Source organism: Osmerus mordax, chromosome 9, assembly GCF_038355195.1.
Source record: "Osmerus mordax isolate fOsmMor3 chromosome 9, fOsmMor3.pri, whole genome shotgun sequence".
Lineage (NCBI taxonomy): Eukaryota > Metazoa > Chordata > Actinopteri > Osmeriformes > Osmeridae > Osmerus > Osmerus mordax.
In genome coordinates, this window is record NC_090058.1 from 17,471,278 (window position 1) to 17,497,193 (window position 25,916).

General features: G+C 45.8%; 3 protein-coding genes across 5 annotated transcripts; 2 read left to right on the plus strand and 1 right to left on the minus strand.

Annotated features, from left to right (window-relative positions):
* The first annotated feature begins 557 nt into the window (after positions 1–557).
* LOC136948746 (glycogenin-1-like) lies at positions 558–5,384 on the plus strand. The gene is made up of 7 exons (XM_067242749.1): positions 558–689; positions 1,520–1,655; positions 1,749–1,923; positions 2,055–2,217; positions 2,931–3,057; positions 3,583–3,808; positions 4,103–5,384. Exons 1-7 carry the CDS (start codon positions 683–685, stop codon positions 4,268–4,270), a joined length of 1,002 nt encoding a protein of 333 aa, XP_067098850.1. The 5' UTR covers positions 558–682; the 3' UTR covers positions 4,271–5,384.
* Positions 5,385–5,869: 485 nt separating this feature from the next.
* On the minus strand, positions 5,870–15,568 carry hltf (helicase-like transcription factor). The gene is given in 24 exon segments (XM_067242853.1): positions 5,870–6,509; positions 6,754–6,834; positions 6,954–7,134; positions 7,470–7,515; positions 7,518–7,614; positions 7,881–8,062; positions 8,624–8,739; positions 8,845–9,024; positions 9,641–9,776; positions 9,866–9,998; positions 10,252–10,395; positions 11,146–11,246; positions 11,393–11,434; positions 11,509–11,582; positions 11,660–11,732; positions 12,128–12,185; positions 12,277–12,351; positions 12,871–13,062; positions 13,241–13,312; positions 13,710–13,801; positions 13,940–14,067; positions 14,210–14,376; positions 14,702–14,905; positions 15,492–15,568. Coding segments are annotated over 23 exon segments (2,709 nt in total). The 5' UTR covers positions 14,894–14,905; positions 15,492–15,568; the 3' UTR covers positions 5,870–6,362.
* A 238-nt stretch (positions 15,569–15,806) lies between these two features.
* LOC136948925 (serine/threonine-protein kinase PAK 2-like) lies at positions 15,807–25,489 on the plus strand. Of its 3 annotated transcripts, none has more exons than XM_067243076.1 (15): positions 15,807–16,011; positions 20,464–20,651; positions 20,743–20,849; positions 20,928–21,075; positions 21,522–21,538; positions 21,650–21,766; positions 21,894–22,014; positions 22,212–22,275; positions 22,359–22,407; positions 22,491–22,603; positions 22,706–22,823; positions 22,905–23,004; positions 23,227–23,423; positions 23,687–23,824; positions 23,964–25,489. In XM_067243076.1, exons 2-15 carry the CDS (start codon positions 20,480–20,482, stop codon positions 24,048–24,050), a joined length of 1,548 nt encoding a protein of 515 aa, XP_067099177.1. In that variant the 5' UTR covers positions 15,807–16,011; positions 20,464–20,479; the 3' UTR covers positions 24,051–25,489. The 3 variants fall into 3 exon arrangements, with proteins under 3 accessions (XP_067099177.1, XP_067099178.1, XP_067099179.1); XM_067243077.1 differs by lacking the exon at positions 15,807–16,011 and adding an exon at positions 18,372–18,431; XM_067243078.1 differs by lacking the exon at positions 15,807–16,011 and adding an exon at positions 18,384–18,409.
* The last annotated feature ends 427 nt before the right edge of the window (positions 25,490–25,916 follow it).

Here is a 25,916-nt window from a genome sequence, read left to right on the forward strand (position 1 = left end):
TTTTCACATTTCACACATTTTACAAATTTCACTTGACATTTCCTCGATGGTCATTATCTTCACTGCGTCCTTGGGCTGAGGTAGATTTGAGCAAGGCACAAGGCACACTACACTCACATCACCATAAGGAGCCACCTAAGACTATTTTCTGCTGGTTTACAACACAGAGGTCTGTAATGCTGTGCTGATCCTTTGCTTCCCAGCCCTGACCTGAGGCTACCACTGCCTAAACTGACATGATGAAACTCGGAGCACTGATTTGGAACTCAAACAAACAAAACAAAAAAGTATTTGTGTTTCAACACCCATCCATTTCATTTGTTGTTGTTTTTTTGTTTTTTTTACTTTTCAAGCAAAGATTTTGATAAAACTATAAATAACTTGACATGACAAAGGATTACATATAATGATAATGCCACACTGTATAAATGCAGTCAAAAACAGTAACGCTAGTGTATCGTGACCGTGGTCCCCCACGTGCACATTTAATTAGAGAGAAAGAAAAGGGGGGCGGGGCGGTAGGGCTGAATAAAGGGGGAGTGTATCTGTCGCCGATCACATGATCCAGAATATATGTCAGGGACAACATTCTGTTCTTGTTTGCTAGTTGCCTCCTAGTTTAGCACGCTCCTACATCTGCACTTGCTGCTTCAACCTCCTTAACACAGACCGAACACGGACCATGGCTGGTAAGCCAGGCAGACACACACTGCCAGTTTATGACGCCCTATTCACCGCTTCAAAATCATTCCAATCTTTTGGCCTCGCACGCTTTCCGCGAAACGTGTCTTGGATAATGCAATATTATGATTTTTTATGGCGCCGATTATTTAACAGTTAACAGACAAAAAATGTTTAGACACCTTTTAGGGAATATGCAGAAAGGAACGTCGTGTTCTATCTTTTGATGGAGTCGCTGCATCAGGTCTGTGCGTTACGTGCGTCAGATGGCCTAGTGGCTCGGAGGTTATTATAGCATGCATGTGAGCTATAAAATGGTTTAATGTCTAGTTGGTTTCAAGTGTGTGCAGTAAACTCGGCCGTGGATTGTATAAAAAAATGTTATGTTGGTAATGTTGACTAGCCTATTGCAGTTACTGAACCTCAAGTTCGTAAATCCTCATGATGATGGTGTCAGACTGACTAGCTTCCTCCAAACGATTCCCGTGGCAGGTTGATTAATTCCCCCCCAAAAGAAAAAACACAAAACAAAATGCAACTCTTCACGTGGCATGTTAATTGGCGGTTCCAGTGGATGACGTGATTTCCTCAACTGTGGTCGTGGGTTGAATGAGTTTGGTAGGAGTAAAGGCATGAAAGTAATGTAAGTCGCTCTGGATAAGGGCGTCTGATAAAATGACTAAACTAATTAAAAGTCAGACTGTGTTAGGATAGGGGAGGTGTTGGCTTAATGCAGATTTATAGGGTCCCCCAGCTTGTATATCTGCATATAGGCTGGTGGGGTATTTGCTGTTAATGTGAAGTCAATTAGCATTGACTGTTTTTTGTCTCCATTCAGGCGAGGCATTCGTGACGCTTGCCACCAACGACAACTATGCCAAAGGTGCAATGGTTCTTGGCAGGTCACTGCGCAACCACAACACAACCAAGAAGCTGGTTGCCCTGATAGGACTACAAGTAGCAGAGCCCTGCCGGTAACACACCAACACCTTAGTCATAATCCAATCCACAACCTACCCACTTATGCCAACTGTCCAGGTAACGCGTGTGTGTGTGTGTGTGTGTAGCACTGTGCTGAGTTCGCTCTATGACGAGGTGTGTGTGGTGGACATTCTGGATTCGGGCGATGCCGCTCACCTGGCCATGATGAAGAGGCCTGACCTGGGTGTGACCTTCACCAAGCTGCACTGCTGGACCCTGACGCGCTACAGCAAGTGTGTGTTCATGGATGCTGACACTATGGTGAGTACACACTGCAGCAAGTGTCTGTGTTATTATTGTAACTAAAACAATAACCAAAAGGAACATGGAAAATTAGGTTTCACGTCTCTTACGTGAGCACTCATGCATGTTTGGTTTGTTTGGGCCCTCAGGTGTTGTCGAACATTGATGAGCTGTTTGATAGGGAGGAACTGTCGGCAGCGCCTGACCCTGGTTGGCCGGACTGCTTCAACTCCGGAGTATTTGTGTTTAAACCGTCCAATGAAACCTACAACAAGCTACTCGCCCTCTGCACGGAGACCGGCAGCTTTGACGGTGAGTGGTGTCACACTGTCCTCCTTCTCCTCTCCCGTCCCTTCTCCTTGGCTGCAGCCAGTATCACAGCAATGTTTTGAGAGGCACTTAATTGTTGCTGTAGGGTCGTCTGCAAAGGGTTCCCAAATGGAATTCTGTGCCCCCCCCCCCCCCACCAACCCAGGCTTGGTGGCAAGCCTGGGTTGCTGATTCACTTCTGCGATCTCCTCAACTCCTCACAGAAAACCATGCCTTACCTCGTTCTCTGGTCTACTCCTCCACTCCTCTCCTTCTCTTCTTTCCCTCCTACTCCTCCTATACTTTTCTCTGGTTCTCTCCTCTTCCTCCTTTTATCCTACTCTCCTTCACTCCTCCAGGGGCCCTAAAGCTGGTCCCATAAGGTTGAACTTGAGATGTTGTCATGGAAGGGTCCAGGTCTTGATATCTCCTCCACTTCTGCCCTGAGATACAAGGCCAGGTTAGGGGGGGGTTCTTATCTCAACTCTCTGCTTACCCCTGCCCTTTGAGCTGTTGTGCGTAGAGGCTTGTGTACTTGTGCAACGGTGCCCTATATATTGAGTGCTTGTGCCATGCGATGTGAACTATGCTGCTATGGAGTGCCCCCCACTAACGGGGGCAGTTTGTTTAGTTAAACAATTTAGCTGCCCTGCAAAGTCTGCTACAATAAGTTTCTGTGCGTTTGTTAGATGGTCTGCGACTGTTTGTGTGTCCAGGTGGAGACCAGGGGGTTCTCAACAGCTACTTCAACACCTGGGCGACAGCAGACATCTCCAAACACCTTCCGTTCATCTACAACCTCAGCAGCATCGCCATTTACTCCTATCTACCGGCCTTCAAACAGTCAGTGCACACACACCTTTTCCAGTCATAACAAGGGCTCAAGAGTACAGCCCTATTGAGCTTCTCAGCGATTATTGTTATTTTTATATATATTTTATATTTAAATAGTTGTATTCTTAGATTGTTTAGTTCTTAGAAATATTTAAACTTTTAAACTTTTACTTAATTTAAGATTTGTATATGTTTAGTGTTTTGCACCTCCCTGCCACAGTAAATTCTGTGTTTGTATAACATACATGGCGAATAAATCTGAATCAGATTCTGATGAGAACTATTGGTGTAGAACACACTTGAATACTTTCAGTGAGAAGTAAGAACCAAGGTCAATTGGGGGGGGGGGGGGGGGGGTGTTGAGTTACAGAGCAGCAGCGGCTGGGTCAGAAGTCCTGCTACCGGAGAACAGACTGTCAACCCCAAAATAGAGCAGCTACGCTGAGCCTTATTTACTCTTGCCAATACTAGCCCAGTGCTATGCACACAGGTAACCATATGCTGAAACGCTGATTGTCAACCATGTGTGTACAGGTACGGGCGTGACGCCAAGGTGGTCCACTTCCTGGGGAAAATGAAGCCGTGGAACTACTCATACAACCCCCAGAGTGGCCAGGTCAAAGGTCATTCTCTGCCCTCTGACCTCCGCCAGGTGCACCCTGATTACCTGACCTTGTGGTGGGAACTTTATACCAACTATGTGCTGCCTGCGCTACGACAGGCCTATGGCCAAACTGCCTTCAATACCGGCTGCGTTGAGGTAGGCGTGTGTGTACAGATAACGCCATATAGCGTAACACGGAAGTTTTAGTCTGTGTAACTTCCGAAATTGCTCACTTGTCTGCAGAACATGAGGTTGCTAAGCAGCAGGGTTGTGAAACTATCCGTGGTTGGCCAACTACCTGAGGGCTCGTTTGGTATACCTTACTTTCTGGAGGGAGGGATAATCAAGGTTTTGGAAATGACTTTCATCCACCCAAGGGACAACCCATTAATACTGGTCCTCTCCCACTTCTTCCCTCTCTTGTGCCCTCTCCCCCCAACCATCCTTCAGGAGGAGGTGTCAGTGGCAGCGGGGGAGCTTTCAGCTCCTGCTCCCCCTCATCCCCCCCAAGTCTCATCTGAGGAGAGGAAGCAGAGATGGGAGGCAGGCCAGGCTGACTACATGGGCGCAGACTCATTTGACAACATTGAGCGCAAACTGGACTCCTTCCTCAAGTAGAAGAAGTCAGGGGCGGGGCAACAGATGGAGAGAGCACCAATCCAAGGCCAGAGACAGCTTAACGAGGGGTGGGATCTACAGTCTGTCGACCCAATCAGAAGAGGGAACAGAAATGGGTTGTGTATTAAATTGCCGCAGTGCATCCTGGACCTTAACGCTGTTTCTTGTATGTGTGTATGCATGTGTGGCCGAGAATGTCACTGGTCCAAACCTCCGTCTTAAGCCCTACAGCATCTGCAGGTCTGACTGAAGCAGTCTAGCTGGCTTTTAGCGAGTCTTCCTGTGAATAACCTCAACTTCCACATTTACCACCCCCCAATAACCCTAAAAGTATTCGACGTGCTCACAGGTCCAGCCACTGTGATTATGCTGCTCATTGACCTGTCACCTGTCTCACCACCACTGTTACTCCAGTGTTCACCTGTCTCACCACCACTGTTACTCCAGTGTTCACCTGTCTCACCACCACTGTTACTCGTGTTCACCTGTCTCATCACCTTTGTGACCCAGATACCGTGGCAGACAATGTATCCATGTTCTAATATTAAGGAAAGCACCTGCGTGGGTCAGCGAGTTTCAGTCCAAGCTTGGATGAATTGTTCTGCTGGTATGAGCTAATTTAATATGTATGTTTGTGATTAATTTCCTAGCAAATTGTACTGTTAAAATTTGTTTGTAATTGTGTTCCAGCATGTAAATTTGTGTGCACTGAAAGCCCATTAACTGTCCTGACTTTTTCCCCCACTTGCTGTGACAAGCTCTTTTTTAGAGATCAGTTGCCTTACCTTCATTGTTTACAGAACCTCCCTCGCCTCCAACAATAAATGCCAATCTCTTCTGAAGCTCACCTTACCCTTAGCTGTCGAACCCTGCCCCTGTGCTCCACTCAGCCTGTCCCAGTGCCACGACTCTGAGGTTGGTTTCCCTCTGAGGGTTGAAGTGTTGACTGAAGGGTTAAAAGCAACTACTGTCAAAAGCCATCAGACAAAGGTAACGGGGAGCGGCAGAGTTGTTGGAGACCTTTAGTCTCTCAGAACATAGGGTGCCTCACACCTCTGAAGATGTGACTTCCCAGCAGGTCTTCTGTAAAAACTAATAAAATACTAAAGAGATACCAGCTGTCCTGTTATTTCTGACGTTCTTTGTCCTCTTGTAATAGATGAGATGTGTGAAACACAGGTACATGTGTAGATTTGCCAATCTCCTGTCTAAAGAACCATACCTGTCATATCCTGTATGGTCACGTGGTCAGATACTCCTGTGTATATGTTCAGATTCACCTGTAAACTCACGGTACATATAGTTGTTCAGCTCTGTAAAACTCCTGTAGATTAGGGGGTGACCATATGTGCTTTCTCAATACCTTTAAAAAAAAAAAGCATCTGGCCAGGATTTTTAAAGTCTGGTTTTTGGCTTTAGTTGCATGAAATGCATCTGGTCTAATACTGATTAAGTATTACAGACAATAGGCATCTTTTTGGAAAACCTTAATATGGCCACCCAACTGGATGGACACACACACGGGATAATCTTTTCAATCCAGATGGAATGGCATGTTTTTCCCTGCGTCAAGAATTCAGACACTGGTTTGTAACAAGTTTTATTTCCACTGAAATAGCGGACCAAGAGTGACCACCAGGCCCACATGTAGACATGTCAGGGAGCTGTGTTCACAACATGCTTAACACACAGCAGATTACACATTTGTGCATTTGACCAGACACTTCCAAAACAGAAACAGGAAATACTTTAACAGCAAACTCAAATTCAGAACAAAAGACCCAATTAAACAATGCGCAAATCAACATTCTTCAAGGGAATGATAGCTTCCCGGCCTTCACTGTGATCTGGAGTGACACCGCTAGCATGAGCACATTGTGCAAACCAGGGGCTGAACAGGATGACCCCCAGATTCCTATCACAGCAGAGAACTCCTTTGAAACTTGTCGAAATGTTGACAAACTGGGTGCTTCACAGAAAACGAGTCTGGGCTCTCAGAAAACGACGGGCCTGCAGACTTGCCTGTCCAACCATTGGTTCTAACCAGCGTCCACTCAGATCCGAGGGAGCTGATTGGTGGAAAGCGGCGTGGCTACAGTTCCATCAGGGCTCTGATGTGGTCGATGCGAGACGTCTTGCTGTCGGCTGGCTTCTCGGAGCCAAAGGTCTTCTCCACCAGATCCTTCTTCCGCCTCTGGATTTCCACCATGTTCTCCTCCACAGAGTTCCTTACTATGAACTGATCACACAAAAAGAAAACCACGGTCAAATGCGAGAAAACGTACCTTCAGTTCACATACAGAGATTCATAATCGCAACTCAACAATATTGATTTCATATTTATTTCATCATGAATGTCATTTTGGTGAAGTCTGTATTTCTTTCTTTCAAGGTAACACTAAGGAGAATGATCCAGTGTAATCTGAGGATTGCTGTATCCCATAGTTACTGTACCATCAACATCCATTCGTCAGTGCTCCTACCTTAGTGACGGTCACGTCTCTCTTCTGACCTAGACGGTAACAGCGGTCCACGCACTGATCCTCGGCTGCAGGGTTCCACGCCTAACATACACACAAACACACTCTTTTTGTTTGTGCGCGTATGTGTATATTTTTCTTGTCTCCATGTTTGTGTGTGTATGCTTGCTTGTGTGTGTGTGAGTGGTCACACAACGACTCACTGGGTCCATCATGAAGACCTGGGAGGCGGCGGTCAGGTTAAGTCCCACCCCACCGGCTTTGAGTGACAGAAGCATGACCAATGGACTGTCAGGGGCGGAGCTCTGGAACTCCTGGATGACCTGGGCCCTCCTCTTCTGGCTCAGGGAGCCGTCCAGACGTACGTAGCTGAAGCCATGCTCCCTGGACAGAGGAAGAGAGGGATACTGAGACCGTGAGAGAAGGCGTCCATCTTTTCTGGCCTTACACAAAAAAAGGTTAATCAATGCAATTACATGACAGAACACAGACAACTGTGTGAGACAGACGGATGGACTGCCAGGAGAGAGAGAGAGAAAATGGAGAACCAGAAAGACAAAGAGAAAAGAGAGAAAGAAACAGGAAGAGAGAAATAGAGATATATACTTTGAGAGAGAGAAGGAGAACCAGAGAGATGACGAGAGGAGTGGAGATAGAGAGACAGGGAGAGAGTAATAGACAGATACACAGAGACAGTGAGATAGTGTGTAATGTGTCACCTAAGTGGGACCTCCAGCAGGTTGAGGAAGCGTGTGAACTGGGGGGCTGGTCGGGCGAGTTATCCTCCTCTAGCTCCTCAGGGACAAACTCCACCAGCTCACTGCTCCTAATCTGACCTCGACATAGAGGACAACAAGCCTGTTCCTACACACACACACACACACACAGGAAGAAAGACACAGAAAGAGACGTAAAAGGCCCATCCTGATATATCCAGAACAGGTTCAGATTCTGAGGAAATGATGATGCTGAAACTACTCCGCAGACATTACTTTGTGTGAGTTTGTGTGTGTGTTAGTGTGTGTTCTTGAGTATGTGAATGTGCATGTATGAATGTGTTTGGGTGTTAGCGTGTGCTCGTGAGTATGTGTGTGTCAACGTGTGTACGAACGTGTGTGTGCGTAGCATACCTGCTCGCTGGAGATGACCTGGGCAATGCAGGCTCTACAGTACACGTGGGCGCAGTGCGTGATGACGGGCAGACGCACCGAGTCCAGACACACGGGACACTCCTCGTCAGAGCCGCTGGCCAGAACCAGCCGCAGCCTCTGGACCAGACGCTCTCTCAGCTCTGCAGGGGTCGCAGCCAGGCCTGGGGACAGGAGAGGGGGAGAGGGGGAGAGGAGCAGGAGAGGAGAGGGGGAGAGGAGCAGGAGAGGAGAGGGGGAGAAGAGGAGAAGAGAGAGAGGAGAAGAGAAGAAGAGGAGAAAAAGAGGAGGAGGAGAAGAGAAAGAAGAGGAGAAGAGAGGAGAGGGGGAGAAGAGAGAGGAAAGGAGGAGAAGATGAGAAGAGAGAGGAGAAGAAGAGGAGGAGGAGAGGAGAAGAAGAGGAGAAGAAGAGGAGGAGGAGAGGGCGTGAACTGAAGAAGGACTGATTGAAGTGCTTTGTTTATCTGACGCACAGTACAACACAAGGTCATTCCGAACAATTACATTCTCAAGCCATGGCAAGCAAAGATATGTAATAGGTAAACATTTGATGGAGGGATAGAAAAAGAGACGGATAGAGGGAGGAATGGAGAGTGGGAGGGAGTGAGGAAAAGAAAGATGGTGAGGGGAGGGATGAAGGGTGAGAGACAAATAAGAGTAGAGGGAGAGTGAAATTATGAGAGAAAGCGTCACAACGGTGAAAACTGAGTGTGTGTGTGTGCTACCATTGTCTGAGGAGGTCTTGGGCAGTAGATCACAGTGACAGCAGTGTTGGCGAAGTCTAACCAGAATGGCCAGCACATCAGCATAGTTCTTCAAAACTGTCCCGTCTGCTACATACCTACACACACACATACGATAAGCATTGAAACACAAACAACACAAAAACACACTCAAACAAATCCCACTCAGAAAATGTAAGGAACCTTTTAGCACACAGCTGTACCTGCTGATGGTAGTCCTTCCCTGCGTCCGAGCCAGCTCGTACTCCTCCCTCTCTCTCTGGGAGAGTGTGACGTACTCCACACACACCTTCTTCTGGGGCAGGACCACCAGGGGGCGCCCTGCCACCTCACTGTTCTTGGTGCGACGCAGAGTTATGCACTTCACCAGGGTCTGCAGGTTCCTGCATATACAGACCAGTTCACAGTATGGTGAAAAGTCCATTATAGTATAGTCCAGTATAGGATAGTCCAGTAGAGAAGAGTATTGTCCACTATGGTATGGCCCAGTAGAATAGACTATTGTCCACTATAGTATAATCCAGTATAGTCCAGTAGAGTAGAGTATTGTCCACTATAGTATAGTCCAGTAGAGTAGAGTATAGTCCAGTGTAGTATAGTATTGTCCACTATAGTATAGTCCAATAGAGTACAATAGTCCAGTAGAGTAGAGTCCAGTATTGTATAGTCCAGTATAGGATAGTCCAGTAGAGAAGAGTATTGTCCACTATGGTATGGCCCAGTAGAATAGACTATTGTCCACTATAGTATAATCCAGTATAGTCCAGTAGAGTAGAGTATTGTCCACTATAGTATAGTCCAGTAGAGTAGAGTATAGTCCAGTGTAGTATAGTATTGTCCACTATAGTATAGTCCAATAGAGTACAATAGTCCAGTAGAGTAGAGTCCAGTATTGTATAGTCCAGTATAGTATAGTCCAGTAGAGTATAGTCCAGTAAAGTAGAGTCCAAGAGAGTATAGTCCAGTATAGTGAGGAAGTATAAGGTGGTGCAGACTCACACCAGGCCCTCCTGGTCTCCCTGGGTGACAGGTCTCTGGATCACTCTGGTCCACCACTCCTTCACATCAAACGGCTTCAGACGCAAGAACGCCAGCAGCATCCACAGGTCCTTCACACTGTTCTGAATAGGGGTGCCTGGACACACACACAAATGTTATGGGCTATCCACTGTGTCTGTGTGTTTGTTCATGTGTTTGAGAAATGTGTCCTGAGCTAGAGTATACCTGAGAGTATCCAGCGTCGGTGAGCGTTCAAGGCCAGGACAGCCTTGCTCTGCTGGGCATTGGGGTTCCTTATGACATGGCCCTCATCTAGGACCACCCTGAGCCAATTGACTACATGGAGGGGACTGGTACCCTGGGAGAGGGTGGAGGAGAGGGAGAGAGCAATGGACCGAGATAGAAAGGGAGCAGATATATAGAAAGAAGATATAGAACAGGAGATAGAGAGATAGGGAGAAGAGAGAGGAGGGGAAAGAGAAAGAGAGATAGACGGATAGACAGACATACAGATATAGATCAAGCACAGGAATAATAATGTGTGTAATTATAATAACCGTGTGCAACCAGTAACGTGTTGATCCGACTCGTCCTATCCACTGTCCACTCACCCCATGGTCAGCTGACAGCACGTTGTAGGTGGTCAGCACCACATCCTGTGCAGACAGGAAGTTTGTGTCCCTGTTGCGCTCTGAGCCATAGTACAGATACACGCGCGGCTCCACGTCCCCACGCACATGTTGCTCAAACTGGTCCTGAACACATTGGGTTGAACCATCACATTACTATGTGATACGCAATTTTTGTAGGAGAGGCTTCTCTCCTTCCGAGGTCAAGACGTCAAGCTGCGTAATCAACCCTGTATGCATTTAGACAAAGGTCCCAAGGGTAAGAGGAACAGGCTTCACTAAGTTACAATAGTGACAGTTATACCCTTTTAAGGACAAACTTGCTGTTGTGTCCTCTAAGGAAATGCTCTGTGGAAACTATATTTGTACTTATTTATCTATTGTATATAAGGCCGTTTGTAACCCATGACCTGCATTCATCTGACCACTCTGCTTTAAATGGTTACATGATTTGGCGTCATTCTAATAAACAAAGTCAACCCTTTTTAATTGTTGTGCATCTTTCCGGCCACCGACTGACATCATTCTATCGATATGCACGCATTATAGTGTGTGTACATTACTATGCCTGCATTAGAGCGTGTGTGAGTTACTGTGCATGCATTAGTGTGTGTACGTTACTGTGCATGCATTAGAGTGTGTATGTTACTATGCATGCATACAATAAGCCATGAGTTGTTTGTATCTGTACGTGTTAGCACAGTGTGCGTTTGTGTGTGTATACAGATGCAGCGCATGTGTATTTATAATACATTTGCAGTGTGTGTGTGTGTGTTTGTATGTATGTATACATGTGCAGTGTGTGTGTAGATACAGTACATAAGCAGCGTGTGTGTGTTTATAAATGTAGCAGAGTGAGTGTGTGTGTGTCCTGACCAGCCAGTTACTAAGAACAGACAGCGGGCAGATGATAAGAGTGGCTCTGGCTCCCGAGTTCTCAGTACCATCCATCACAGGCAGATGGACACTGGATACCCCTACACACACACACACACACACACACACACACACACACACACGCGCGCACACACACACACACACACAGAGTTGCATGGGATATATCACAGAGCACAGTCAAGTGTTGGAATTAGCAGTTTCTATAAAACACACACAGTTGTATTACCTTTCTTCGACTGCGAGGCTGTGCCCCGTCCTTTTGATTTGGCTAGATGAGGAAAGGTACAGCATTAATGTAGAATGTCACAGACATTGTACACACACACAGCAGTGACAGACTACCTTTCTTTTGCAGTGGGGGCGCCTCCAACTCCTTCATAAAATCAATTGATTCCCAACACACCGTCTTCTGTTGACTGGAACAAAAAGACAAAGTATTTGTATCTGCCTTTAAAGTGATACAAAAATCAAAACCAATCAATACCACTGTTACCTGTCAGAGCGAGGGTTCACTGATGAACCAGACCCTTCTTTGTGAGCCCCTTCTCCACTCTTTGGAGCACACTCTGGAACACACAGACACACACACATTGTCTCACACGCAGAAGCGTGTACACAGACACACTCACACAAAACACCTACACATCCATTACAAGTACACAAATACACACACTAAAGGCCCTTGCACACTGAGTGCGAAATGTTCATATGCGTTTCTTCGCAATCGTCAGCCTAAAAGTTTGGTGGCTCTGAATTGCCCAAAAAACTATAAAAATGCTGGCTATTGATGAAAAAAACGCAGGAAATCTAACCCGATCCTAACTTTTTTTTGACGGACGAAAGTTTTGGAGGCAGTGTGTAAGCGCGATTGACATAACGTGAGGTCGTATTTTTTTTTTACGTGTGAACATTATGGACACGCATTTTCGGACTCAGTGTGCAAGGGCCTTAAGAAGATTACTTTCTGGTTTGGGGCTCTTCTCTGTGATGCCAGGTTTGGAGTCACTGGAGTACTTCCGCTACAGAGAAACACACACGTTCACACACCTTAGAGAATATTCCAGAACATTCAGACGGAAAGATGAAACCAAAGACGATCAGTATACTTACACATCTGCCCAGGGGCAGAGGTTTCCCATGGTGAAAGTTGGAGAGGATCAGAGCAATGGTGGTCAGAGTCTTTCCCTGAAGGCCAATCCCACAGAGCCGTCAAAAATGTCAGTGAGGATGTAATAATAATAATCCAACTTTCTTTTCTATAGTGCCTTTTCATCTCAAGTTGCAAGTTCCATCTCAAATAGCTTTATAAAATAAATTAAAATATGAATAAATATAAAGGATGCAAAACATGCATTAACAATAATACAATCAAATCATATGATAATCACAGAAAAGCAATACAAAAAAAGTTAATTTTCAGAGAACAAAAAAAAAATACTCTTTTCAGTTTCAGCATGCCTGACCTCAGAGGGAATAGGTTTGGAGCAAAAGATGCAGCTTTGTTTGTGTGTCTAGGGTTAGCCAGGGTTTTACAAGCAGCATTATTGAGATTTTGAGTAATATGTCTACCGTGTGTGAGAAAGAAATACTGGATACAAAGTCTGGTGTGTGTGTGTGTTCATGCAGACACATGTTTGGGGAGGAGGAGGATGTTGTGTTTGAAAGACACTGTTGACAGTTGTTGTTTATGTGTGTGCATCTCACCAGCCCCATGTCATCTGCCAGGATGCCTCCCCTGGTCCTCTGGGGTCTCTCTCTGACGGAGAAGCAGGTGAGGGTGTTGAAGAAAAGGCCTCCCCTCTCCTCCCAGAAGGGGGGCAAGGCGGAGTTGTTCTCACACGCACACATCCAGGCTAGAGCTTGCTTCTGGTGGGGCAGTAGAGGAGTGCACACGGCCTACGGAGAGAGGGAGCGCAGGGAGTAACCGTGTAACCGTGCGCGCATGCCAAACCACACGCTCAGCCCCCTTCTCACACGCTTGTGCACGGGCATAGGTATGAGGGCAGTCTCACTGCTTTATTTTTAATGCTAACGTGGAAGCAACTAAAACGCATACACGATTACACACACTTACATCTGCAGCTTCTATCTCTCCATTCTTGACCTCCATCAGGTCCTCAAAGAGACTGTCAAATGCGTTCTTCAGCTGGAGGTGGAGAAGTATCGTTAGCAGAGGTCATATCCGTCACATTAACGTTGGGGTACATGTATGATCCTACAGTATGTCAGTGTATATGTACAATGGTTGTTTTATATACTGTATGTGAGTATTTACGATGGTATAGTGAAGTGCCTTGCCCAAGGACACAATGTCATTTGGCACGGCCGGGAATCGAACTGGCAACTACTAGCCCGATTCCCTAACCGCTCAGCCACCTGACTCCCATTTCTGTCTCTACATGGTCGGGCCTACATGGTCGCCGCCCCCTGCCCCCCCGCCCCTCAAAGCTGTAAAACTTGGGGAAACACTGTGTATGATGATGATATAGGTCAGTGCGTATGTACGAGGATACAGTTTCGTATACTGTATGTTAGTGTGTTACCTCTTTAGCAGTCAGAGGGATAGCTGTGGACTTCCTGGCTGGAGCATAGACACCCTGACTGCTATTGCCTGGTACCATGATTCTTTTGGAGTCTTAGACACGCACATGGCACACACACACACACACATATATACACAAACACTGGAAGGTGTGATTTCTGTGTCCCTTGTGGGGGGCTGCATAGTAAGATGGTTTGTATGTATGTGAGAAGGTGTCCTTTGTGCGGGTACCTGGGAGCCCCAGTTTGTATCTATGTCGTCCCAGCTGTCCTACAACTTGGTCTTTACTCTCTTCCTTTCCCCAGAAGGACAGCAGCACTGGCATGGTGAACGCATTATTCATCCCTGACGGCACCATCCTGTCAGAGCACACAAGCACGTGAAGCCCTCAGACAGACTGGCACACACACACAGCACGGCTTCACAGCTGGATCCCTAGACCCCTTCACAAGTGCATGACAGCCATCAATCTTGGATCTCCTCGCACAGATCTCCACTCACCCTTCTACTTTGGCCAAGTTGTTGTCCATGATGGTGGCCATGGCTGCGGCCAGCTCTCTCTTGATGTGGCCCACCTGGCTGCCGTACACATTGACCACCATCACAGCGTTGCGGTCGTACTGATTCTGAGGCTGGCGCACCAGGGACACCATCTCCCCTGCGTTCACCTAAGAGGGTGAGCACAAGACACATCCTGCACAAATCTTCACAGGTATACAGTACACTGGCATGCTAGAAATGTCATGCCAGTGTAGAATATAACCAAACTAAACAGACCACATCAGTGTAGAGTATATCCATATTTTAATTCCAATAATGGTAGGAATACACACTACACTCTGTGTTCTATGCCCGTTTAGTTAACATACCATCCTATACATGTGTTATACACATCCTTATGACACCATACTAAATATACTAAGCCAGTGTACTATACATCCAGACTATAAATGTATTATAAGGGGTGTGCATAGTAAATTCATAGATACATACCACGCCAGTGTAGTACTTCAGCCCCACCACATTGCCCCGTAGGGTCCCAAACAGCACACTGCCATCGGCATCTGCCTCGTCTGCCGCCGCCGTGCTGAGTGCCTGGGACAAGGTCTCTGTCTCTGAGCGGTCCCCGAACAGGTCCACGGAGCTCTGATCAGTCCAACCAAACCTCCGCCCAACAAACTGCATGGTTTCTTTTGACTGCCAGGGTAGTGCAAGACACGCACCGTCCACACAAACATGTCAGATACCAGCCCTTCATACATGTCAGATCTGCTCCTGTAAAAATGACTGATTCAACTGCAATAGTCAGCCTCCAACAGGAGAGTTAACTAGTTTTCCCGTTGATATGTCTACCGTCCGCTTTTCTCAGTCTGATAAAGGGCAGACACATTATTCACACATTATTGCATCAGGACACCAACATGTTTCTAAACAAAAGCAACATCCAGTGTCAATACGTCAAAATCAATCCCTGTATCTTATCAAGACTGTATCTACCTAGTGAGCATTCTAGTCATACTTCAGTGTTACTAAATGCATTTGGTCAGATTGTCATTTAACAGTGTTTAGTCACTCCCCAGGGCTGTAAGTAAACGTACTTTACCTATAAATACCATAAAGCCATACAAAGTGGAGAAAAGTACACAAAAAATAGGCACAAATGAGTGTTTCATGAGAAAACAGTTAGCTCTAAGAGTTTGAGTAACTACAATCCGGCAACGGATAGAAATCAAACTTTAATCAAAGTTAATTTACTATCTGTCCAACCTTCTATGAGCATTACCTTTGGCGACAAAAGATTTGCTTTGAATGTTCTGCTACACAGTACTCTGGACAATGCACGTTGGTAATGCTGGGCGCCGTTCCTTCATCTACAAGGTATTCGCTAACCAATGAGCGATTAGGTCATTGGTCGTTTCCTCTCTGGCTTTTATTCAAATGTATTGTGTAATATGTTTACTCATTTTGAATTGCATTTGTTTTGATGTACTTGTCACACTTCCATGTGAAAAGTTTGCATGAATAAAGATATATATAAAAACAAGATTAGAGAAATCGTGAGGTTCCGATTCCGATCTGGGCTGGGTCGACGGTTCCGTTTCCGCTCTGGCTGTTCTCTGATTTAGCCGAAATTTTAGCAAAAGTTCTCTGGATTAAAAATATCACACTGATGCTTTTCTAGAACCAAATCGTGAACAGATCTTAAATCACGGCGATAATCACTGCTTGGAGGGGCGTGAGGATAAACGAGTTGGTGCCCAGTTTCCAGGAGTTTTGCAGGAGTTTACGGCTGACTTCAGTTGGTGAGTGAACAAAATCAAACTAACGAAGGCAGCTAAGCTAGCTAGCTAGTGACATAGCCAACTTTAGCCATCGATACAGTTAGAGACCATACTAGTTAGCACTAGTTACATTGTTTAACCAGCTATAACTTTACAGACTTAACTAACGAATCGGGTTATTATATGGGGAGATTGCTGTAACGTTAAGATAACGTTACAGCAATACATATAGTAAGCCTAGCTTCTAGATACCTAGCCTACCTATACCGATATCTGTACTGATCGCGCCATCACAGTTGCCGATTTATCCACAGTAGTTCCTTCTAGCTAACGTTCGTTCCTTATTGCTAACGTGCCTTTTCTTAGCTCCATCTTAAATGCGTCTCCTATTGTGGCTAGGCTTGCTATCTAAGCCCCGAGGCTATGCTAACGCTAGCTTTCTTCCTCAGTGGGGTTGCTAACATTCTGCGAGTTCAAGTAGGGGGATGTGGTGGTGGTCAGCTTCAAACTCAAATGAACCAACGTTAGTCAGCGTATTTACATTTTCACATGAATAACATTAGGTTACATATTTCATTACAGCAATATGCCGACATAGTTTGACAGTTACAGATAGGTTGTTTAACTTTTTGTCACATTTCAGTTATGTGTTGTCACATGTTTGTCCATTTAGGAAGTTGTCGGTGTTACAGTACAGATTTTGGTGTAGTGGCTGCCTGTCTCCCTGGTTCAGTGAATGTGACCATGAGGGCCTATCTCAGCCAAACACAGTACATTTGAGTACACAGTAAAGTTGGCGGTCTGGTCACATAACTGTTTATACTTCTGGGATGCTTAAAGAACCTTTGGTCTTTCACTTGTCATTACATACATCTTTAGATTCTGTCATAGGCAGTTGCAGTTTCTTGAGGTGAAATTAAATGGTACATGCACTGAGACATTGTCAGAAGGTATGTGTGTCTCATTGTAAAATCTCATAATGAGTGAAAGAGGAGAAGAGAGTTGTGTGTGTGTGTGTGTGTGCGCGCGCGGTTTAATGGAAGATGTTGGAGGAGGAGGAGGAGTAGGGGGGGTCCTCTTTCCAGGAAGTCCAAAGCAGTATTTCCTTTTATAGAAGCTGAGTACAAAAGGCCGCTCACTTCCTGTAAACAGCTCCTCGCTTCTGTTTGCTTTCGTCTGGTTGGTCAGAAATGCCGTGTGACGATTGGGGACTCTGGGAGTTCCAGAGGATGAGGAAGTGTGCTTCCCATAGAGATAGAAGGAATAGAAAGTGCAGTAAAAGAGAATAGAAACAGAAAAAGCAGAATGTAGCTCATTAGTTGTATAGACACAGGGTCCGTGTAATAGCTTCACAGAAAGCATTTATGGATGTCAAATAGATTTAAGGTGTACACGGGCACATGCATACTATATGGTATGGGAGTGTATGTGTATTAAGACGCACCACTAATCTACAGAAATAAAACACGTACAGTCAAGTCCTTTTATTTCTATGTAGGTTGGGTCTACAGTGTGTGGATGCACCTCTCTCTGTTATATGAGAAGCTGCAGAGGCTACCAAACAGATGCGAAGGTTGTGGCTGTGCTGGACTGCTGTGGGAGGAGCAAATAGATGGTCAGGGCAGGAAGAAGGGTGGAGCCTTAGATTGTAACCTGTGCTTCTTAGAGAAAGAAACTTTTATTGATCACACCAATTGTGTGAACAGTGGAGCACACATGCATACTGGAGCATCCACTGGAGAAATTTACCACTTTACCCATCATGCTGTTCTTCCTCCCAGGGAAGCCAGGAGCAGTGGGCATCCACACCAAGTGCTCACACACAGGCAGGAGAGCGTTTTGTTTGCATGTTTTATATTGAGGTTATTTGGGGAGGAAACCCATATGAGTATGGGGAGAACATAGCAATTCCACACAGAGATCTGAGCCAATCTTATCACCGAACAGTGCCCCATGCGGGAATCCAACCAAGGAGCTTGTTGGTGTGAGACGGCAGTGCAAGGCACAGCTCCACCTTGCCCCCCGAGGGGAAAAAAAATCTGCCAGCCAAGCCTAGAGAGAGGGAGGATCCAGGGGGATTGTCTGGAGGACAGACCATGCCCAACTCTAGCCCTGGAGTCGTGGAATTCCTGGAGACAAGCCCCAGCCTGGACAAACAGCCTGTACCGACACACGCACGGACACACACAGACACACACGCACACACACGCACCCTCCCTTAGCCTCTAAACACACGTCTGTACTTGTTGCACTTGTGTCCTTCTGAGGAATGAGCCTGCCTGCAAAAACCTGTCCTGAGAGAGAAGGAAGGGAGAAAGACAGACACTTAAATTATATTTCTAAGACAGACACACACACACACGACAGAGACTGGGAATACAGCTAAAGTGACATTCGGATTGACCTGCTCTTCTGAAAGGTACAGAGGAGAGTACAGAGGGGTGAGTAAGGGTCTGACTGTCAGGGGATTGGCATCGTGAAGAACAAGAAAGAGGAGTTAAAAAACAAGGCAAGCAGAAGAGTCCAGAAGATTCAATAGTCTTAGCTGTTGATGCTGTGTGCTCTCTAATGGCAATTTGTAGACAGTGAAAGGGTAAGACTCCTGTCTGTATGCATAATATAAATAACCTTGTTTTTAAGCGTCAACAGCCACAAGCCTGAATGAAAAGCCTACCTGCACGGCAAACAAGGCACAGGAGGCTTTTCTCTGGTCCCACACCAGGCGGAGGAATGACTGCATGTCAGGCAGAAGGTTGAACTCGCATAAATGGATAGCGGCAACCGTGATTAACTCATATTTACACTGGCTACAGTTACAACTCCCCTGGTCTAAGACTGTACATGACAAGGCAACTTTAAGGAAGATCCTAACTTCCATAGCTTGTTCATCAGTCATGTTGTTTCTGTTTTCACCTGAATACATTTGTGCTGTAACTTGAGCAGAGCTCAACAGTTAGTAATGTTCCTCAAAAGTTATTGAGGTCAACTTAAAGTTGCTACACAAAATGTTGCTGTAATTGTAACTTCTTGTTCAGCTTTGAGTGCTGCTTATTGTCTCCTCATTTTCAAACATCCAAACTAAAGATTAGCCTAGCCCATGTGGTTGAACAGGGAAAGGAATGAGAATACCACTGTGTTGCATCTCTTGTTCAGTCTTGGGGCTATGAAAACTGCAGGGCCAGACACAGGAAGTGAGGAAAGCTCGGTGAACTCTATGCATTTCCTGTTTCATGTTGATGATGTCATCTGAGGTGCATCTCCATAGTAGCTCAATAGCTTTGTCTTTATGAGCTTCTCAGCTTTTATGTTGCACAGTGTGCGTGCATGCGTACATGAGGAAGAGATGAAAAGGTGCCAGACGGATAATTCACCTTATTAGGACAAACTGTTAACATTTACATTTAGTCATTTAGCAGACGCTCTTATCCAGAGCGACTTACAGTAAGTACAGCGACATTCCCCTGAGGCAAGTAGGGTGAAGTGTCTTGCCCAAGGACACAACGTCATTTGACACGGCCGAGAATCGAACTGGCAACCTTCAGATTACTAGCCCGATTCCCTAACCGCTCAGCCACCTGAATCCAAAAGATCTACCTTAACACTCTCAATATTAATTCATTAACCCTTGTGCTGCCTTCGGGTCACATGACCCAAAGGTTCATAACGAACCATTGTTGTGTTTAACCAAGTTTACCCAATACAAAAACAAATAAAATTAATTTTATTTTAACCTTCGCAATGTGGGGGGTCTGAGACAGCCCACCGGTTAAAAGAAAATGCTTCACTTTGTTTTTGTATGCGGTTAAGTTGTCGCAATACAACGGTGGGTCACAATGACTGATGGGTCAGAATGACCCGAAGATAACACAAGGGTTAAAAGGTTCTACTGTATCATTATATATATATATAATATATACAGGGTTTCCTGCTGTGTTAGTTAAGGTTGTAGGGTTTGCTATCAGACCAGGGGGGGTGTAGTTTGTGCGACAGACTAGTGCGTCCTACAGAGAAGGGAGACTGGCGTTGGTCACGGTTTGGAATGGAAGGGAGAACAGGACAACGGACGATATCGCAAACTTAAAAAAACTTAACTGAAAAGTGCTGCGGGAAACTTTGATATATATGGCCAGTAAACCCATACACGTGGACACGCACCCTTCTCACTCTTTATGTCACACACACACACGCTGGATGTGCGGCATAACACGTGGAGCACACAACTTGACTTCCTTTCCTTCACATGCACTTGCATTTCTGTTCCCTCAAACTGTTTTCATTACCCAGAACCATCCACTGGACATCATTAGACTGGAACTGGTCACACTGGCGTGTGTGTGTGTTTTGGTGTTCATGTGTGGGAGTTTGTGTGTCTTAATGCTCATTTGTCTGTTTGGGTGGTGACAAACAGAAGATTGCACCTCCTAGGTGCTTCAGTATTGATGTCTGATAGTGATTGTTTCTCCCTTTGCGCAGGTGGACCTGTGTGTAGATGTGTGACAGCGGAGTGTGTGAAGACAAGCCCCCCGCCCCCCCTGTCAGGATGAGCAGCCAAGGAGGAGCCAAAGACCCACTGTCAGCCAATCACACTCGGCCTCTGCCCTCAGTTCCGGAAGAGAGAAAGTCCCGGAACAAAATCATCTCCATGTTTGCCTCAGAGAAGGGTAAGACACACTTGTGGGCACACACACACACGGGGGCAGACACACACACGTGGCATAGATGACCTGTAACATGGTCTCTCTCTATCTCCAGGAGGCAGAAAGAAGGAGCGTGACAAGGAAAGACCTGAGATCTCCTCCCCCTCAGACTTTGAACACACCATTCATGTGGGCTTTGATGCCGTCACAGGAGAGTTCACTGTAAGTGTGTGTTAGTGTATGTGTGTATGTGTTGATCTATGTGTGTGTATTGATCCCTGTGTGTGTGTGTGTGTCCAGGGCATGCCAGAACAGTGGGCCCGTCTCCTCCAGACATCAAACATCAGTAAATCGGAGCAGAAGCAGAATCCTCAGGCTGTCCTAGACATTCTCAAGTTCTATGATTCAACCAGCGGCAAACAGAAATACCTCAGCTTCTCCTCTTCAGGTCGGTCTCTTGACTCCTCCGTCCCGCTCTTGTCACTCTCTCTTTCTATCTCCAGGGTTTCCCGCAGAAAATGTTTTAGTTAAGGTGGTAGGGTGGGGTTTGCCGTCAGACCAGGGCGGGGGGTTGTGCGATAGACTAATGCGGGGTGGGGATAGTTTGTGCGATAGACTAATGCGTTCTGCAGAGAAGGGAGCCTGGTGTTTTTCAAATGGAAGGGAGAAAACAGAACACGGCAGATATTGCTATAAAAGAAAATTGACAACGTAGTTAAGGCGGCAGGCGTGTGTTGCTTAGGCGGCCGCCTTAACTGAAAAGAGCTGCGGGAAACCCTGAGCTCTCTCTCTGTCTCTCTCTCATTCGCTTCCTCTCCCTCTCTTGCTTTGTATACACTAAACATGGATTATAAATGACATTACTCAGACACATTTGTCACCTCTCTTTTTCAGACAAAGATGCACAATCGGTAAGTACTGGTTTACTTGATTCTATACCACTACTAATGAAACGTCTTGAATTCTAGAACAGTATAGATGAAGTGTGTGTATTGAGGTTATGTGTGTGTGTGTGTGTTTAGCCAGGGAAGCAGGGTTCGGAGCAGTCGCCATCAGGAGGAAAGGGTGCGGACGATGATGAGGATGATGACGAAGCTCCGCCTCCCATCGTGGCTCCGAGGCCGGAACACACGAAATCGGTGAGTCCCGGGGAGAACCCCTTCCATGTTGCTTCATGTCAAACAAGAACAAAACACACAAGCCCGTGACGTGCGACAGGGGAAGGTGTGTGTCCCTGTGCTGATGTCACTTCATGTTGTGCGTCAGGTGTACACCAAGTCTGTGATTGAACCCCTCCCGCCGGTAGAGGGCGACGCAGCTGCCAAGGCAGCAGACAGACAGAGGAGAAAGGGCAAGATGACCGATGAAGAGATCATGGATAAACTCAGTGAGTAGCACATACACACACTCACATGCTAAATATCATGTCACATGTTTGTTTTCTGTACTTAAAAACCAGCACGTTCATTTCCACACAGACACAAAAATGTACACGATCACCAGCATGCATATGTTTCCATTTAAACACCCATATTCCTGCTAGGACCAGCTTGACTAACCTAACTCCTGTTTGCTGTGTCCCAGGAACGATTGTCAGTATTGGAGACCCCAAGAAGAAGTACACACGCTATGAGAAGATCGGCCAGGGGTAAACTGGTGCACACTGGGCAACATGGAAGATGTGTCCACCGTGACGTTTTACTTCCTTTTACTTCTCTCCGTCTCTTACAGGGCGTCTGGTACGGTGTACACAGCCATCGATGTTGCCACTGGTCAGGAGGTAAAGTATCTTATTGTATTTCTCGCTCGTGCGACTGACTGAACTGAGCCTGGATAAACAAACCATGTGTTTGCTTGTGTCAGGTGGCTATCAAGCAGATCAACCTACAGAAGCAACCCAAGAAGGAGCTGATCATCAATGAGATCCTGGTCATGAAGGAGATGAAGAACCCCAACATTGTCAACTTTGTTGACAGGTACGGCAGCACTCCTTGGACCAACGAAAGACAGCCAAAATCCCATGTGCCGTTTATTTGGTCCGTGAAGAGTAGTCATTTACAGTGTTTGTGTGTGTGTAGTTTCCTGGTGGGAGATGAGCTGTTTGTGGTGATGGAGTATCTGGCAGGAGGCTCCCTGACTGATGTGGTGACTGAGACATGCATGGACGAGGCCCAGATCGCCGCTGTCTGCAGAGAGGTATGCACAGATTATGAGGGGGGGGGGGGGGGGGGGGGAGAAGATGGTGTGTGTGTGACACTCCTCTCCCTTCCTCCCTAGTGTCTGCAGGCTCTGGAGTTCCTCCACGCAAACCAGGTGATTCACAGGGACATCAAGAGTGACAACGTGTTGCTGGGCATGGACGGATCCGTCAAACTCAGTGAGAACACACACCCGTGCACGCGCACGCTTGCACAAAAAGACAAATGCAAGATAAATAAGTCACAAACACACACACAGTAGTCACAATATTGTAATACACAAGCACACACATTACAGTAACATTTACAAATCTGTGACCCACCATCACGACGACATTCTTTAAAGTACATTAAAAGGTTTATAGTGTTCATAAACTGACCCCTGCTTCTCTGTCCTCCAGCTGATTTTGGCTTCTGCGCCCAGATCACTCCAGAGCAGAGTAAGCGTAGCACCATGGTGGGCACGCCCTACTGGATGGCCCCAGAGGTGGTGACCCGCAAGGCTTACGGGCCCAAGGTGGACATTTGGTCCTTGGGCATCATGGCCATAGAAATGGTGGAGGGAGAACCTCCATACCTCAACGAGAACCCCCTCAGGGTGAGTGTGTGGGGGGTAGTTGATTGTTCCTGGGACACAACAATCTACCACATGGAGCTAGTCAAGAAAAGTTGGTCTTTACAGAAATATGGGTGTATAAGATGTTCATATGTGTGTTTGTGAACGTGTGTGGTTGTGGTAAAGTGACTATTGATATACAATCCAGTCTTGGCCGTTGTGATTTTTCAATTTTATTTTGTGGGGTACTGTTTCTGGACTGACAAGACAGGTGAACAGTAGAATATCTCTGTGTCCCTTCTTAGGCTTTGTATCTGATCGCCACCAATGGCACCCCTGAGCTGCAGAGTCCAGAGAAGCTGTCTCCTGTCTTCAGATCTTTCCTGTCCCGCTGTCTGGAGATGGACGTGGAGAAACGTGGGGGTGGTCGAGAGCTGCTGCAGGTACTATAGACACACACGTAGCATCACGTACTCCTCTGCAGTGGCTGGTGGCTCGTACACCCCATACACACTTTGTGATCACATCGGTGGATGTTGTATGAAGTTTAGCAAATTAACATGGTGTTGTTTGTTTCTGCAGCACCCGTTCCTGAAGCTGGCCAAGCCTTTATCAAGCCTCACCCCTCTCATCCTGGCAGCAAAGGAGGCCATGAAGAGCAACCGCTAAACTAGCTAGCCAAGGAAACTTGGCTAACTTGGCCTGCCTAGCTAACTTGGCTAACCCACCTGAGCTAGCTATCCTCGTTGACAATTGTGCTAACTTTGCTAATTACCAGATTACAGCTTGTTCGGTGTAGATTCATAGAAGATATCTGAGATCTGAAGGACTGTATTAGACTGTTTACTGTCCTTGTCACACCTAACTTCTTAACCCTTTGCCAAAACTTCTAGCAAAATGTTTTTAGAGGCACAAGCCAGTGAAAAACTCTACATTTGTAATTTGCGATAATCCAGTTACTGCGACCAAAGGTTGACACTGTTCAACAAGCTAACGGTTGACACTCTTAATTATATCTAGTTAGCCATAATGGTTTAATGTCTAGAAATACTGGCTATGTGTTAACATTCCTGGCTACCTGCTAGCATTTGTGATTATCTGCCAACTTTCCTGATCACTGCTCTCATTACTGGTTTGCCATGGTCCCTTCTTAGCATTGGTAACATTGCTGGTTAGATCCATTAGATCCCAGCCTTTTTGCTGATCTAGCCCTGTCATGCTAACACCCAAGTGCCTCTTCTTCACTGACAGTGTTGCTTCCACAATGCTAGCACAATGTTAGCACCATTAGCCCGTGCCTTTTAAACACACATAGAACCATGCTAGCACTCCTCACACCACCTCCTGAACCCCCTCTAACACACCCCTGTCACCTTCTACTTTCAAAACTCCCCTCCAAGTGCCTCACATACACCATACACATATATCTTCACACACATACATACATTACTCTTATTCTACACACTATACATACACACATACACATATAGCAAGCCCGGCATTTCAAATTTCCTACGTTGTGTAGATGCCTTAAATCATGTAGGATTGTGCCTGAACTGGAACATTTCTGTAACTGTTCTGTCTGTTTATCTTGTCATACTATATCTCAGATGCTACACGGTGGTTCTACTTTTCATGTTTGCTATATGCGTTCCATTTCTGTTCTTACCAAATACCAATCTACGAAACTTACAAAATCGAAAAATGTTTAATTGGCTGTATGACAATAATGTGTCAAAGTCAAATATTTTGTAGGCCAAACCCTGTTAAAATCTGGAATCTTTTCAAGCTTTTATAAGTCTGTATAATATATCTTTTTTTATTTGTAACTAACAATTTGATAGGTGACCGTATTGTGATGTGATGTTATCACCTGTCTCAGATGGTGCCATGGTGTTGTGTGTGACCCCTAAGCTGTTACATGGAACTTTCTATGGCAAATCATAGAGCAGACATTCCAACTCGGAAGTCAAATGGTGTCTGATGAATACAGGATCCCTTTAGTTATAGTTTGTTTTTTCTTATTCATGAAACCGAGAACTTCTACTGAGAAGAAAAATCATTGAAACAGTCTGCATAAATTATGAATAAAGATAGACTTGAAAATATTCTTTGTGGACTTGAAATTCAGAGATGAGGCAGTGGTTGACAGAAGAGGGCACTATTACAGCTTCCATGTAGGCTTCTGTGTCTGATGTCTGTAAAGGATTTAAATCAAGACCCATCTGTGTTCATGTATGACTAAACTCTTTAGAAGACATTTGGTAAGGGAAAATTATATTTCACTCTGTTCAGGCTCACATGGCTGTTGATTCTTTAAAACTCAACATGAGACATGAGTTTAGCTGACTTGTCCTCAGACACAGACAGCACTGTTGGTTATATTGGGGTTCTTGACCCTCAGTCTGGTTCTTAAGGTTTGAAACTCCTATGGAGAAGAAGTTGAACACCTGCCAAGTAGGCTAACCCAGTCGACAGTACCAAACCAAGAATATATATATTTTTTTATTTACCAGCCCGACACGTCACGTCCAG

Bases quoted from the DNA above. Each gene is read 5' to 3' on its own strand.
- LOC136948746 (XM_067242749.1), top strand. The intron at 1,656-1,748 runs GTAACACACCAA...GTGTGTGTGTAG, and splicing joins CAAGTAGCAGAGCCCTGCCG to CACTGTGCTGAGTTCGCTCT. The intron at 1,924-2,054 runs GTGAGTACACAC...TTGGGCCCTCAG, and splicing joins TCATGGATGCTGACACTATG to GTGTTGTCGAACATTGATGA.
- LOC136948925 (XM_067243076.1), top strand. From the start codon at position 20,480: ATGTGTGACAGCGGAGTGTGTGAAGACAAGCCCCCCGCCCCCCCTGTC. The intron at 22,824-22,904 runs GTATGCACAGAT...CTTCCTCCCTAG, and splicing joins TCGCCGCTGTCTGCAGAGAG to TGTCTGCAGGCTCTGGAGTT. The intron at 23,005-23,226 runs GTGAGAACACAC...TCTGTCCTCCAG, and splicing joins GGACGGATCCGTCAAACTCA to CTGATTTTGGCTTCTGCGCC.